This window comes from Muntiacus reevesi, chromosome 9, assembly GCF_963930625.1.
Source record: "Muntiacus reevesi chromosome 9, mMunRee1.1, whole genome shotgun sequence".
Classification (NCBI taxonomy): Eukaryota; Metazoa; Chordata; class Mammalia; order Artiodactyla; family Cervidae; genus Muntiacus; species Muntiacus reevesi.
This window is the reverse complement of record NC_089257.1, coordinates 14915912-14931896: the sequence shown is the minus strand read 5'-3', so window position 1 is coordinate 14931896 and position 15985 is coordinate 14915912. Positions and strand designations below refer to the sequence as shown.

The 15985-nt window shown below is 42.2% G+C and overlaps 2 protein-coding genes across 8 annotated transcripts in view; both read right to left on the bottom strand.

Moving 5' to 3' along the window:
* AGBL2 (AGBL carboxypeptidase 2) overlaps positions 1 to 6306 on the bottom strand; it is a 29286-nt gene extending 22980 nt beyond the window's left edge. For 2 of the 7 annotated variants that reach the window (XM_065945087.1, XM_065945092.1), the window contains exons 1-5: positions 5811 to 6306; positions 5527 to 5650; positions 5190 to 5253; positions 3992 to 4126; positions 619 to 672 (exon numbers count right to left, since the gene is read on the bottom strand). In XM_065945087.1, the coding sequence (XP_065801159.1) occupies positions 619 to 672; positions 3992 to 4126; positions 5190 to 5253; positions 5527 to 5562 (289 nt within the window). In that variant the 5' untranslated portion in view covers positions 5563 to 5650; positions 5811 to 6306. Of the gene's footprint in view, positions 1 to 618; positions 673 to 3991; positions 4490 to 5189; positions 5254 to 5434; positions 5651 to 5810 lie in introns of those variants that run through there. The other 5 variants (XM_065945088.1, XM_065945089.1, XM_065945090.1 and 2 more) reach the window with 5 other exon arrangements.
* A 1289-nt stretch (positions 6307 to 7595) lies between these two features.
* The window catches only part of FNBP4 (formin binding protein 4), a 30325-nt gene continuing 21935 nt past the window's right edge, over positions 7596 to 15985 (bottom strand). The window contains exons 16-17 of the mRNA XM_065944260.1: positions 12293 to 12450; positions 7596 to 8638 (exon numbers count right to left, since the gene is read on the bottom strand). Of these exons, the coding sequence (XP_065800332.1) occupies positions 8548 to 8638; positions 12293 to 12450 (249 nt within the window). The 3' untranslated portion in view covers positions 7596 to 8547. The remainder of the gene's footprint in view (positions 8639 to 12292; positions 12451 to 15985) is intronic.

Sequence of the window (15985 nt, the reverse complement as noted above, 5' to 3'; positions counted from 1 at the left end):
GACAGAGCGACTAACACTAACACTTAAGCTAAAATTCTGCTCTAGTCTATTAAGTACATACATGTAAAGCTTTATAGTAAGTCAGAAGAAACTGGGTTTTTTTTGTTTGTTTGTTTTGTTTTGCTTTTTAAATCAAAGTTAATGGGTTGAAGACATTTCAACAGTGGGTTACAAATAAAAGTTACTTAATGTATGTTATTCTTGTCTAGAGAGAAGCAAAAAAAAAAAAAAAACAAAACCCAACTTTCAATTCGACCACCAGCATTTTAGGAAAAGAGGACATAAAACTTTAACAACTACAGTGTAACAATCTACAAATTAAATTTCAAGTTCTTGCCATAACCATTCAAAGGACAGAGAGAGACTTAGGAAACAGAGAGGATGGAAAGAGGAGTAAGAAGGGGCAGAAGAGGGAGGAGAGCTCTTAGGAAATAAAGAAGAGGGAAAAAAGGGAGGAGAGAACGGTTTCAAGGAGAAAGGGCAGGGGGAGGAAGTGGGGGAAAGGATGCAGAGGAAGGGCAGGGGGAAGGAAAGGCTCCAGGGGTGGTAGCTCCCAGCTCTGGTGGGGAGAGCAAGGAGGAGAGTTTCCGTTTTCTGGTGTGGAAGCGCGTGCGATACCTCTGCTCATGGCTCCCATCTGTCTGTGCACAGTTGAAGGTAGACAGGTAGGCCCTAGAAAGAGGAAGCAAGAGGCCTGGTTTGTCCTACAGATCTTTCTTTCCTCTGTCCTTTTCCCCCTATCCGTTTCCATCCCCCCCACCTTTGGGTCCCTGCATTTCTATGTCTAAACATTTCCCCCACCGTGTAATGGTGACAGTGCGGGGAGGCAACAAACATTTGAAAAGATGGCAAAGCTACTCAATCTCACTCAAAGAAATGTAAATCAAAATGACACGAAGATATCAGTTTTTTAGCTAATAGAGAGGAAAAACATTTACCTGTTTTACACTCGCCCTGCCAAGGGTGTAAGTAAACAACTGCCCTCAGAGCTTGAGGACAAGGCAAATCTGGTGGAGTCTTTCTGGACAGCAAATTTGGCAGTGTCCAGTAAGACTTCAAACACACTGACCCTTGATTCCGCAATCCCACTGCTAGGAATCACCTTACAGATTTTCTTACAAAAGCTCATCAGAATACATATGTAGAGATACTCCCTGCAGTAATGCTCAAATAGTAAAAATGTGCAAACAACCAAAGCATCCATCAAAAGGGAAGTTAAAATAACTATGACATATTAATGAGACGGAAAATTCATTAATAGGTATTAATTAATAGGTAGGTGCTCTCAAAAAGAATGAGGTATTTTTTGTGCTCCTAGGAAAAGCGTCTATTATTAAACAAAAAAAGCCAAAGTAAAGATAGTATAGAGGATCCTCTATGAGCAATCAGAAAGAAAAAAAATATATAGATACTTGAGGGTATAATTTTTTTCCTGAAAAATATAGCCAGTAGTGGCTATATTAAGCGTGGGGCTGGGAAAGCTCTTCATTTCCTTTTGGATTTTTTCTACCGTTTGAATTTTCTAACCTTTATGTATATTTTCTTTCTCTCTCTCTCTCTCTCCTTTCTTCCCTTCTTTTTTCCTTTTTGAAACAAGTATATTGTAACTCATTTATTTTTTACTTCCTTTGTACTTTTCTGGCTTAAAAAACAACACAACAAAAGAAGAAAAAAAAGAAGGAAAAAAAAAAAAACCCCAAAACAATAAATGCTCTGCTACAAAGACAAAGAAAAATATCTTCCTCACTCCAATGACCAAAACGGGGCTGGGGGTGGCAAGGTATCAGGTTACCAGTTCTACTCTAACTAAAATTCATTGGAGTTGTTGTGTTACTTCTGTAGCTGGCTTTGCATTTTATGTTTTATGTTTTTTTTTTTTTACTGTATGAAGACAGGCAAACTGTTTCTTATCAATGCTATTTCAAGCATCAGTAAATGGGACAGGAGGAAACTGAAGGTGGGTGGCTGGCTGGCTCCTGAGCCATCCCACCGTGAGTCTTCTTTGCTCAACCTTTGCCTTTCTACTCCCTGCCAGGAGCTCTGGGACACAGAATGGAAGAGCCTTCCGAGCAGAAGGAAGAACAAAGATGTAAGATACATATTTGAACATGAAAATGGAACTGCTGCATCAGAGGTTAAGTACCGCCGCATCTCCCTCCTATGGCCAAACTACCATCCTGAAATAGTCCATCTGGGGCCTTCCTGGTGGCCGGGGTAAAGGATCCGCCTGGCAGTGCAGGAGACACAGCTTCCGTCCCCGCTCTGGGGAGACCCCACACGCTGCAGAACAAGCAAGCCTGTGGACCACAGCTGTTGAGCCAGGGCTCCCGGGCCTGCCAGCCACAGGGACGTAAGCCCTCCCGCCCTGGAGCCCACGCTCCGAAACAAGAGAAACCCCCAGGGAGAGGCCCACGCACCGCAACTAGAGAGTAGCCCCCGCTTGCCGCAACTAGACAAAAGCCCGTGCGGCAATGAAGATCCAGCACAGTCAAAAGATAAATAATAATAAATAAAAATTTTAAAGCCTATCTATTCACATTCCTAACAGCAATGTGGGAGGGTGTTCTACCATCTCCTGACCTCTACTAGGTATAAATCATAAAAATACTTTTGCCCAAGTCTCATAATTTACACAATGATACTTTGACATGCTGATTTGTATCTTTGATTAGGGGTGAAATTGAGCATCTTTTCACAAAGCTTCCTGACTGTGTTTGCTTCTCTATGAGCTCCTTGCTCATGTCCTTTGTCCATCTTTTCTATTTGGTCATCTTTTATATATTGATTTGTAAGAGTTATTTTGTTAAGGGAATTAATCCTTGGACATGCCTGTGCGCTCAGTCGTGTCCAACTCTGCAACCCTAGGACTGTAGCCCACCAGACTCCTGTGTCCATCGGACTTCCCAGGCAAGAACAGCGCAGTGGGTTGCCATTTCCTCCTCTAGGGGATCTGATCCAGGGATCGAACCGGCATCTCCTGCGTCTCCTGCACTGCAGGCGGATTCTTGACCACTAGCCACCAGGGGAGCCCACGTTGCATGTTGCATCGACTGTTTGCTTTTCTACGAACTCCTTGCTCGTGTTCTTTGTCCGTTTTTCTATTTAGCCATTTTTTGCTTATTGACTTGTAAGTTATTTTGTTAAGGAAACTAATCCTTTGACATATTTCTCACAAAAATTTTTTTCAGTTATTTTCCTTTACTAATGGAACTTTTTTCTAAACATAAGGTTTTGCTGTAAAAATTATTAGTGTTCTATTTTATGGCTTTTGGGTCTTGTATCATTCAAAGATTTTTAACTAGAAAAGGGATACAATCAGATTTGCACATAAACAGGAAAAAAAAAACAAACAAACCACCACTGTGTGGCAAGTGGATTGGAAGATAGCATCATGGAACCAGAGACCAATGATGAGGCTGTTTCAATAGTGAGATGATGGTGGCTGGGGTGCAGAAAGGGGCATGGGAGGAAGGACGTGTAGTAAAGGGAAGTGAATTGATGTTTGGCTGGATATGTATTGAGGGAGAAATTCAACTGCGTTCCTACCCTTGGATTCTAGAAAAAACTCATGGAATCCCTGGAAAAAATTGTTTTTGCTTAAGTTAGCTTGGATTGGTTTCCACCACTCCTATGCAAAGAGCCTTAACAAATATATCCATCAAAACTGCATGAAAAAAATCAACGTGTTACTCTTGATCAAAGAGTTTTAACAAATTTTCCAACAATTTGGAGGAAGACCATGCAGAATGCACAGTAGTTTAAATCTACAATCCTAAGCACATCTACAGAATATTTTTTTTGTTTTGCTATTTTTCTTTTCATTTAAACATTTTCTTTTTTTTAAGATAGAACATTTCTGAGAGATGTCAGAAACAGTGTCCAAGGATGCTCCCCTGGCTTCTCCCATGCTCGGCCACGTTCTCCTCCACCCGGGAGCAGCTGCTCAAGGCACCAAGGGCTCTAGGGCCATATGACACTGAGTAGTACTCACATAGACGCTTCTCCTTTTGCAAGCGGTCCGGTGTCAAATCCTCTCTTTTTCCAAAAGAGCCACTCAACAGGTATCGAGGATTATTCTTCCAAACATGCTGGTGCATAGCAGAGTTTGGTAAACTGCCTCTCTGAGCTAAGAACAGGCAGTTTAGTGAAAGATGTTGAAGGCTAGTTCGTCACATCCAACATTGAGGTCAACAACCAAACAATTACTACTAGGAAACTTTCTTCTAGTCACCACCTGCCACACCACAGGCCTTTATAACCAATAAAACCCATTTTCCAAAGAGCTTTCAGGTTCCAACTTATGCGAGTTAAACGTATAATTTTCTCCATTTCACGTTGAGGAGAAGACTGGAGAGGCATATGGTAAAGCAGAAAGGAAGGGCCGGGGGAGGCAGAAAGAAATCAGCACTTCTTCGGCCGAGTCAGGGCAAGTCCTCGGAGTGGGAGTGGACTCAGAGCGAGGTGCTTCGTCCTGAGGGCTCTGCTGAATCTGGCAACCCGGAAATTCAGTTTTCAACAAGTCAGTGATCATTAACCAAATGAAACAGGTAATAAGAGAGTTTAACAAGACAGAAATAAAATCAGTACAAAAACCTAAATTTTATTTCTAAATACCAAGAACAAAGTTAGAACATCAAAATTGTAAGATACCACTTATAAAAGCATACACATAAGCAGTTCCATGAAAACAATTTATAAATTTTATTGGAAGACATTAAGAAGAACCTAAGCGAATTAAGAGAATTAGAAAATACTATTAATAGATCGGAGAATGTGCTATTGGAAAATTCTCATTTCTTGTCAAGTTTGATCTATAGATTAAATGCAATCCCATTTATTTAAAAGCATCACATGCCAATTCTAAAATTATATAAAAAGGTAAGGTTAGCCAAGACACTTCTGAAAACAACAATATGGGAGGACATTTCTTTCCAGATATCAAGACTATTTCAATGCCATGTCATGTCATTAAGAAAGGGTGGTACTGGTTCAAGGACAGACAGACAGACCTCTGTATAAACGGACACTCAACAGAAGTGACAGAGCATGTCAGTGGAGAAAGGAAGTACTTTTCATTAACGCTGCTCAAAGAATTGGACATTAGTTTATCCAAGCACAACTCTAAGTTGATCGAACAATTTACTTCAATGACCCAGGAAAGGTGATGCTGGATCAGAACAAGGTATTACCTTTATAGTAGCCATAGTACTGGAGGTGATAGCGCATGAAGTCTTCATAGGGATCAGGAAGAGTCTGTGAAAGGACAGACCACCTCAATCAGGAAAATGTTTTCATAATAATCATTATTATAACAGCCTGTTATAAGAGTATACTGATTCTTAACAAAGGTACACAAGCATGGTCTCAGAGGACGCCACACCTGAGAACTTCTAAAAACAAACCATGTGAAAGACATTTGTGCAAATTATTCTACCTTTGGGATCAAGATTTCTAGCCAGAAAAAGGTGCCACCAGAATATGCCTTCTGAGCTAGCACTGGGTTTCTGGAGAGGGGTGGCTACCGACCTCCTGCTTTAGCTCTGCTTCCAATGCTGGGAACATGTTACTTCTGCATGGTATACTGAAGACCAGTCATCCAGCAACAGCCCCTGCCCAATTCCCAAAAGGGCAGTTGATTACATAGGAGGAGCTAAAACAAACCAGATCAGGACAACTGGAGTCACCTATCGACAGTCGCTCCCGTCCCCTCCCTCCGCTCCGCAGCTCCCCCGCGGCACCGCTCCCTCTTCCCTGCCAACCCAACCTCTCATCAGGTAAACCAGGGCCCGCCCTGAGGCCCGGCTGGGCACCTGAGGAATCTGGGGGGGCGGCCAGTCTTCCGACCTCCTCCTCCCGAGGCGCCAGGACCCCGGCCGGCTCCATGCTTCTTCTCCGGGTTGAGGGGGATGCCCACCACCAGGACGCCGCTGGACAGTGAAAGAAAAGGGGAGGGGAGTCCGGCGGAGTCGTCTCGGGGCGGGTGGGAAAAGAAAGGTCAGGGGCTCCGAAAACGGAATTCAGGGTTTCGGGGTTTCCGAGTCACGGAGAAGGTGGTGGAGGACAGGTTCCCGGAGAGTCGAGGGATGGGGCGTAGAGATTTCCTGGGAGGCCAGAGGGAAGGGTGCCACCGCCTCGGCGCCCCGGACTGTCCGGGGCAGCAGGAGTTGGGCGCGGGGCCGGCCGCGGCAGAGGAGCCTGAGTGAGGCGGGGGAGTCACCACCCGCAGGCAGAGGCCCCGCCGCGCACCCGGCCGAGGACGCGCTCGCGGAGCTCTCGCCAAGCCACAGCTTTCGGCTGTGGCGCCGGTAGCCTAGCAACCGCGAGCCGGAAGCGGGGAGGCGGGGCGACTTGGCGCTTCCGGGAGCGAGGCCCCGCCTCCGAGGAAGGGCGTGGGGAACCAGGGGAAAGTGGAAGACTGCAGTACCAAAGCTTTGTTGTTACACTTTTCATTACAGTATTGCAGCCCGGATTCTGGGGATTAGAAATTGCATTGATGGGGACTTCCTTGGCGATCCTGGAAGGAAATGGCAACCCTCTCCAGCATTCTTGCCTATAGAATTCCATGGAGAGGAGCCTGGCATGCTGCAGTCCATGGGGGCTCAAGAGTCAGACACGACTGAGCGGCTAGTACTTCCACTGTTCCTTTCCTTGGCGGTCCAGTGATTTATTTAATAAGAGACCGCGCTTACATTGCAGCGCACAGGTGGGATCCCTGGTCGGTAGCTAAGGCATGCTCCATGGGGCAGCCAAAAAGAAAAAAAAAAAAAACTTTCTCAGCTCTAACAAAACTGTTGGGTATTGCTTAAAGGGAGCTGCTTCTCCTCTTTCACCTTGTATTTCCTCCATCCCATAGCTAGAATTGAAAAATTACCTTCTGCGTTGAAAAATACAAGAAAACAAAGTAAAACCCACACTTTGACTATCAAACTGTCAGACTCAAAAAAATGCTTCTGGTCTGGCAGGATAGGGACAAAGGCACAATTCCTAGAAATCTGGGTAACTGTTAGGCAGTTAAAAGCAAAAGCTTTAATGACTAGTCAATAGCCCCTTTTTTCCAGAAATGTGCTCTATGCAAATGACAAGAAAAACAAATTTATATACAAAATGGTCACCCCGATTTTTGTATAAATAAAAACCAACACACAAGTATACATGACACTGATTAGGCAGTTAGCTGCATATAAATATACTGGAATAAAATTTTTACTACTGTTGTCTTTGGTTAACTTTACAGGACTATGAGTATACAGGACTATATGTAACTCTTGTAGCTAGTGAGAGTATAAAGCACCTTTGTTTTTTTCCAGAATATTAACCACATTTTGTCATCTGCAGGATTTAAGTAGGCTAAATACTAGCTAATATCATAGACCACAAGCTCCAAAACTTAAGTCACACCGTATTTTCTGGTACTAGAGTCCTGTTTTTCTAACTCCATCCTCCCACACTGCAATGGGCTCAAGATCCTGACACTCTTCTGAGAGCTTGTTCAATGTTTGCCTTACACCGTACTTGATTAGAAAAAATGACTGATTTAAAGTCTTGGTGACATCTTCATGGAGTAACAGGCAAAACAGGAGCAAAAGGATAACCAATCAGAAGTATAAAAAAGGCTTTATTAGTGCATATATACAAATTTACAAGGTCAGAAACTGGAGAAATACAAACAGCTTTAAAACACAATTTGCTTTTTCTTCAGTTTAAAGTGACTTTTACCTGATTGTGATACAATAGAAAGTACAGAACAGTAAACTGCTTTTTTAAATACTGGAATTTTATGGAGAATACATTCACATATAAATGGGAGGTGAACTTTGGACCAAGGTACGGTAATGGAGACACAGCAATACATACAGTGGCTCGTTACATTTACTTCCATGTGTGAGGGGGAAGTCTCAAAGACAGGAACGCTTGCTGCTGCGGCCATATACTGTAATTTATATATGTCACCTAGTATGTGCAATGACTGAGCTATCTTTATCAGTTCTAGAATTTGTGAGAAATACTCTATAAATTTGTGGCTGTCTGTTAGCACGACATGAACGAGTCTGTATACCTCAGCACTTCGGGGGTGGCAGACTAAGAGGCAGAGGTCAGAAGGAAGTCCCTAAAATCCCAGTTAAGCAAGGTCGATAGAGCTGCCTTCGTAATTGCACTTGTTCTGAAGAAGGTAATGAGAGAGCGCCACACTAGGAACTATAGGAGCCTCTATCAGGCAGGAAGAGCCTTCCCTTTGCATCAGTGAGTCCTCTACACAAGAGTCACGGAGCCACACATCCAGACTGATGAGGGTAATGTACCTAACATGCTGAGTTTGCCAGTGTGAGAATATAGGCAGCCAGGTCAAATGGTTCAACCACCTTACCTTTTGGCAAAACAGAAAAACTACACTTCACAAATGTGGGAATTTTGTATGCTCTTGCCCAGGAAATTCATATGCTCTCCCTCGTAACATTTATAGTTTATTGACAACAGTAAAACTGGTTAAGACTCTGAACTGAACATTAAAAAAAAAAAACCAGTACACAGTAACAAAAAAGTAAAAAACTATGTGTTTGGAGCCATTTTTCGTCTCTTCAGTCTTGCTCGCCAATCTTCAGGAAGAGCTTCAAAATTAGCATTTCTCTCTGCCATGCCACTGTGAAAACAACATACAGATTACATCACTGAATAAAAAAAGGATGGGACTGTTCATTTCCTAGCAAATAAAAACTAACTAAACCTGAAAATTGGATCTATCATATCTATCTTCATGAAAAAGTTTCAAATTTCTCAGCTGAGTACCAGAATAGTTTTCATCAAATTTCTTAATTGATAGGTCAACCAAACACATACAAAATACTCTGCTCTACAGTTCTATTTATATATTCACCTGGCGGGCTACAGTCTATGGGGTAGTAAAAGAGTTGGAAACGACTTAGGGATTAAACAACAACAATATGCTATCAGTTCATAGGTAAACCACATAGTACGCTATGATTTAAACAAAAAAACCAAACTCAAGATTCTTGGGAATTCCCTGGCTGTACAGTAGTCAGGACTCTCTGCGCTTTCCTGTGGAGGGCCCAGTCAGGACACCAAGAGTCCGCCAGCTGTGCGGAACAGCAAAAACAAAACAAAACTCAGATTCTGAGACCCTTTTATAAATCTAAAATAAGATAAATTATAAGATCTTTGTGACTTCCCATCATTTGAAATAGTTTGCTATTTCATCACTGTAGGAATTAATCATTAATCAATTCCCAGCAATACTAAAAAGGACTAAAACAGTAAGAAAACTCAAGAATAATGGAGTCATCTACACAGATGATACAAAAGTAAAACTAAATTATCATTAATACCATCCTGCAGTTTTCTTCCTGTGTTGCCCCAAATCATGTGCATCACCTTTTAAGGAAGTAAAGTCTGGAGACAACATCTTCATAGTCTCCTCCTGGACAGCCCCCAATATTATATAATTCAGATGAATATAAAGAGCAGCACTGTACATTCAAATTGTGATAATAAAACTGACTGGATAAAAAAAAAAAAAACAACTGACTGGATAAGTAAAATCTCAGGCTACGAGTGTTAAGGAGACCATAATCTAGATGAATTATCTTAAATTCAAGATTAATGAGTGAACAATATATAGGTCAAAAAGGAAACACAGTATTTGCGTAAGCTTTCACGTTTTATGCTGATGTATGCTAAAACCACTTGAGCTATTTCAAATCCTGGAAGATGATGCTGTGAAAGTGCTGCACTCAATATGCCAGCAAATTTGGAAAACTCAGCAGTAGCCACAGGACTGGAAAAGGTCAGTTTTCATTCCAATCCCTAAGAAAGGCAATCCCAAAGAATGCTCAAACTACCACACAATTGCACTCATCTCACACGCTAGTAAAGTAATGCTCAAAATTCTCCAAGCCAGGTTTCAGCAATACGTGAACCGTGAACTTCCAGATAGGCAAGTTGGTTTTAGAAAAGGCAGAGGAACCAGAGATCAAATTGCCAACATCCGCTCGATCATCGAAAAAGCAAGAGAGTTCCAGAAAAACATCTATGTCTGCTTTACTGACTACGCCAAAACCTTTGACTGTGTGGATCACAATAAACTGTGGAAAATTCTGAAAGAGATGGGCATACCAGACCACCTGACCTGCCTCTTGAGAAACCTGTATGCAGGTCAGGAAGCAACAGAACTGGACATGGAGCAACAGACTGGTTCCAAATAGGAAAGGAGTACGTCAAGGCTATATATTGTCACCTTGCTTGTTTAACTTATATGCAGAGTACATCATGAGAAATGCTGGGCGGGAGGAAGCACAAGCTGGAATCAAGATTGCCCGGAGAAACATCAATAACCTCAGATATGCAGATGACATCACCCTTATGGCAGAAAGTGAAGAGGAACTAAAGAGCCTCTTGATGAAAGTGAAAGAGGAGAGTGAAAAAGTTGGCTTAAAGCTCAACATTCAGAAAACTAAGATCATGGCATCTGGTCCCATCACTTCATGGGAAATAGATGGGGAAACAGTGTCAGACTTTATTTTTTTGGGCTCCAAAATCACTGCAGATGGTGACTGCAGCCATGAAATTAAAAGATGCTTACTCCTTGGAAGGAAAGTTATTACCAACCTAGGTAGCATATTAAAAAGGAGAGACATTACTTTGCCAACAACAAAGGTCCGTGTAGTCAAGGCTATGGTTTTTCCAGTGGTCATGTATGGATGTGAGAGTTGGACTATAAAGAAAGCTGAGCATGGAAGAATTGATGCTTTTGAACTGTGGTGTTGGAGAAGACTCTTCAGAGTCCCTTGGACTGCAAGGAGATCCAACCAGTCCATCCTAAAGGAGATCAGTCCTGGGTGTTCTTTGGAAGGACTGATGCTGAAGCTGAAACTCCGGTACTTTGGCCACCTCATGGGAAGAGTTGAGTCACTGGAAAAGACCCTGATGCTGGGAGGGATTGGAGGCAGGAGGAGAAGGGGACGACAGAGGATGAGATGGCTGGATAGCATCACTGACTCGATGGACATGAGTTTGAGTAAGTTCCAGGAGTTGGTGTTGGACAGGGAGGCCTGGTGTGCTGCGATTCATGGGGTCGCAAAGAGTCAGACACGACTAAGCGACTGAACTGAACTGATGCTAAATATTTGATCAAGTTCATAAGTGGGACAAATGCTAAAAACAGGTGTGCAGTGGCTAGAAACATATTTTAGGAACAAAAATTTCACTGGAAGACTATTCCAATTGGTGTTTATGGATCTAAAAATGAAAATGTTTTGAATTATGAAGCAAAGATGGCTATCGTCTCTCAATTTTTCTTTTTTTGCCACACCATGCGAGATCGTTCCATGACCAGGGACTGAACTTGGGCCCTCAGCAGTGAAAGTGCAAAATCCTGACCACTGGACTGCCAGGGAATTCCCTCAAACATTTCTATAAGTACTGCATTTATGGATGTTGCAAGTGCAAGCAGCAGAAGTAATGATACGCTGGAACCTGTTAGAGATGAACCTGAAATCTGGCGTCACTATCAGTATGCTCCAGGTAATGCACCTCAACGGAGCAACTGGTCACACTAAAAAGAATGTTGCTCATTTCAGTGTGTGCACCTTCAGAACTCATGAAAACAAAGAATAAAAATTTAGGTCAGCTATATTTAAATTCTTATTAAATTAAAAATTGGTCTCTTGGAGTGACATGGTAAATGGGGATGACTATTTTCCCCTGTGTGCTCAGGGTTAAGACAGTTCTTTGCCTAAGATGAACAGTTAGTGCCAAGTATTACAACTCTAATATCTTTGAAAAAAGCTAGACTATAATTTTTATAGGAAAAAAAACATTTCTATGAATTAAAAACTGCTTGCGTAGGTCTATAAAGAAATCAGGGTTATGACTTTAAGAACATGGGGGCTTCTGTGGTTGCTCAGTGATAAAGAATCTGCCTGCCGAAGATACGAGTTCAAATCCCTGATCTGGGAAGATCCCACATGCTGCAGAGCAACTAGGCCTGGGCACCGCAACTACTGAGCTGTGCTCTAGAACCCGGGGGCTGCAGCTCCTGAGACCTATGTGCCCTGGAGCCCGTGCTCGGCAACAAGAGAACCCACCGCGAGGAGAAGCCCATAGACGACAACCAGAGAACAGCCCCCGCTCTCCGCAACTAGAGAAAAGCTCCTACAACAGGGAGACCCAGCACACCGGGAAGAAATAAAATGGAAACAACACTTGGAGAACACAGTGGTTGTGAAATCACAGCTACAAGCACCACCACCTGCCCCATCTGAGGCCTCGTTCCCTTTACCTGACCAGCTGCTGCTGTTTCCACTCTTCAATGCGCTTCTGTGCAGTGGATTCTCGGTCCTCTTCGCTGGAACTAGAGTTTTCCTCCTCATCTAACTCACGCTGGATACTCTGCCACTTCTTTACCAGAGATGGCATTTTGGTTTTACTTTTCTTTGCCTGTAACAAAGGTTAAAGGTCAGAAGGAATATAATACATAAAACAAGACAACAAGTCCCTCACATGATATCAAGATCTCTTCCTTAGTTCTAAGGAGTATGTGAACTTCAAAATTAACCAAACACAAGTACCATTCTAAATTTTTGCCAAAAATAACTGTAAATGGGATATTTTTTTCCTTAAGAAAACAAAGACAAACTATTTTAGTCAGAGGATAATTACAACATTGTGATGGTTTTTGCCATACGTCAACATGAACTGGCCATAGGTATACACGTGTCCCCTCCTTCTGTAAATGGGGTACTTTATGAAATCAGGTCAGAAAAATCTTCTTTAGCCTTATTCTATGGAATTCAAAACTTTTGCTTTTATCTGCTCAGAATTACAATGTACCCTTTTATGAGTTTAAATGGATGTAGTGTTCTCATCAAGTGAAACAAAGTGCTCAGAAACAAATAATCAACTTTTCTGGAAAGAGCAACAGAGTCAAACGTGACTACTAAATATGAAAAAAAGCAAAGAGGAGTATTAAAACATTAATTATCAGATCAGTTCTAAGAGAAGATACTACACACAGTTCAGTTTTGTCCTATTAGCTTACCTTCAGTTTCTAAATTGCCTATAATAAACACAGAATCTCACAGTTAAGAAAAAAGCCTTGTGATATTTGATATATATACAATATGGCTTGCTCTATCACTACCTTCAGAGTTCTGATCAATGGCACTCTAGCAAAGATGCCTTCTCTGACCACACTATATGAAACACTACCGCCTCCCAAAGCCCACTCACTTTCAGTCCTCTGACACTTTTTTCTTCATTACATTTTTAAACGTTGAACATATATTTGCTTATCTGTTTCTACAACCCAGTTGCCCCCTACCCTCTCCAAGCCCACCAGAAAAGCTCCACAAAAGCAGAGATTTTGTTAGTTACTGAATATGAAGCTCTTGAGAGAGTGCTTAACAGATAGTATGTATTCAAAAATAAACCTAATATTTGTGATTAGTTCTTTGAATTTAGAGAAACATTACATTAGACACTGATAAGAACTAACTCTCATCCCTGTGTTTCTGAAGACTTGGCCGAGCCACACTCTAAGTGTGACAAGCAGGCCCTCGAGAGGCCGGTATGAGGCAGTGCTGTGCTCTTAGAGGTCCACAGACAGTGGCCCAAGCTGTTTTCCCAGCCTGCAGTTAGAACAAACACACTCCGTGATTAACCACCCCAAAGAGTTAGGAAAACAAGCTTAATCTTCTCAGTCTTTTAAAATTACTTGGCTCCCTGGATCAATACCCTATTCTGACTGTCAATAACAGGTTTTTAACCTTCTGGGGAAATGCCCATGTAAAATGCTTAAGCCTTCTGCTCCACACACTTTCCCACATTCCATTCTGTTATTTCACCTGTGGTTCAATCTGACCCACTGCATACACACCCTTCCAGTAAGCTCCAAACACAACCTATTCTGGGTTAGAGTGCAACCAACTGAGTAAAAAGTAGTAAGAATAACGGTCACTATGCATAGAGCGCTCACTGCAGTACAACCTCTCACCATATTTCTGCAAATATGATTAGAAATAACACAGATCTGGGTAGAGTCATTGTGGTTTCATTTTGACTTCCACACAATTTTGGAAATTCGAAGTGTATTTGATTCGTATCTGTCATGAGAAAATAAGTTATGTTTTAGAAGTCAAGCATTCATTGTTTGTCATGTTCAAAACCACGGATCCAGAGCTGCACTGGCTGTTTGAACACATTTTTAATAGGGGAACCTTGTAGTCAGAGGAAAAGATTAAATGGCTAGAAGTTCTTTTTTTCTAGTAAACTGTAGAGCAAAAAGATTGAAAAAATATATAGGTCTCAGATATTCTTGAAATCAGGTATTTCAAGTAAGTACATATCTTGCATTTTAAAAAATGGCCTGTAACACCAAAGAGATAAAGCCCTGCTTTCAAATAAGTTCATAAAAATGACATGTTAACACAGATACCAGATTTTCGAAACTATTATTTAGGGACTTCCCTGATGGTCCGGTGGTTGGGAATCTGCTGAGGAATGCAGGGGACACAGGTTTGATCCCACATGCTGTGGGCAACTGGGCCCGCGTGCTGCAACTACTGATCTCACACGCCACAGTGGAGACCGCATGTGCCGCAACTGAGACCAAAGCGGCCAAATAAAAAGTAAACGTATTTTTTAAAAGCTATTATTTATATGACCATAAGAGCGTGACTGTCTAAAAAATTACTTGAGTGAATAGAGGTGGAGATGATTATCTCTCTTGGAAGACGGAAGGATGAGCGGTAAGGAAGGCTTCACAAGAGAAATGATTCCTGAGCACTGAACATTCTAACCTTGATTATGTAAAGAATGAACAGTAGTGGGACTGGTAAACAAAGACGAGACTTGTAGGTGGTCAACAGTATGCTGGCTTGGGAGGACTGCATGTGGTACAGTTAGTTGGACAACAATCTATTCAAGACATTACCCTGTCACTGTTGATTTTTTATAACACTTCATTTTCAGATAATTTCTGGAACCATGGTACCAGCTTGGAAAAGTGGGTCAATCCAGAAATACTCTATTTTTGTGTAAGTCAAACTTCTTCAAGAAGGTCCCTTGAACCATGTAAAGCAAAGAATTTGCCCCACTGACGCCTGGAGAAAAGACGACAGCTGAGACAGTGGAGCAGCAGCACTGGGAAGGAAAAAGCTGATGAGAAAGTTTCTTTAGATGATTTAGGGAATTCAGAGGGTCCGTGAGGGTGGTGTCAGAAAGCTGGCAGACTATGAAGCGCCAAGCTCTTGCTTATCCCATGGAAACATTATATAAACAAATAAGAAGCGGACTAAAATGGTTTTGTGGGAAATCTAGCAACCAGTCAAAGATCTGCAGCAACTAAGAGAACAGCCAGTCGAGAAAACCTGCAGTAAGAACAGCAGGAAGCTTTGTGGCATATTTGCTTGCCCTTGTTCCAGCATGCTCTCCCCAGTGTGGATGGAGCAAAATGGTCCAATTCTCAGTTCCCTCCTTCCAGATGGAAGGAAGTAAGTGGGACGTCTGAAATGTTCTAGACTGTGGTTGCCTTAGGGACTGGTTTCAGTGTTGTCCGACTTCAAGGTCAGCCAGGACTGGTGGTATATTTTGGATCGCGGGTTAGAACCCATGGGAGGCAGTAGCAGGAGGCGCGGCCTGTGAAAACCACATGGGACAAGTCATCTGGACAGTTAGGGGCAAAAGCCTCTGTGCAGAGGATACAACAGAACATAAAAAGCTCATAGAAGTGTGAAATCCTTAGGGAAATTAAAAGTAAACATGCAAGAGGAATGGAGGGAAAAAAAAAAAAACAACCACATACAAGTCCATATCCAGGGAACATATATGCCTAGAAAAGGCCTGAAAAGATTTTTGTACCTTCATGCTGAGTGCATTGATGAAGGATGCAAATGCAAGATGCTGAACATACTCACTAGAGAAACAGAAATCAAAACCACAATGAGATCCCGCTTCATACCTGCCAGGACTGCTA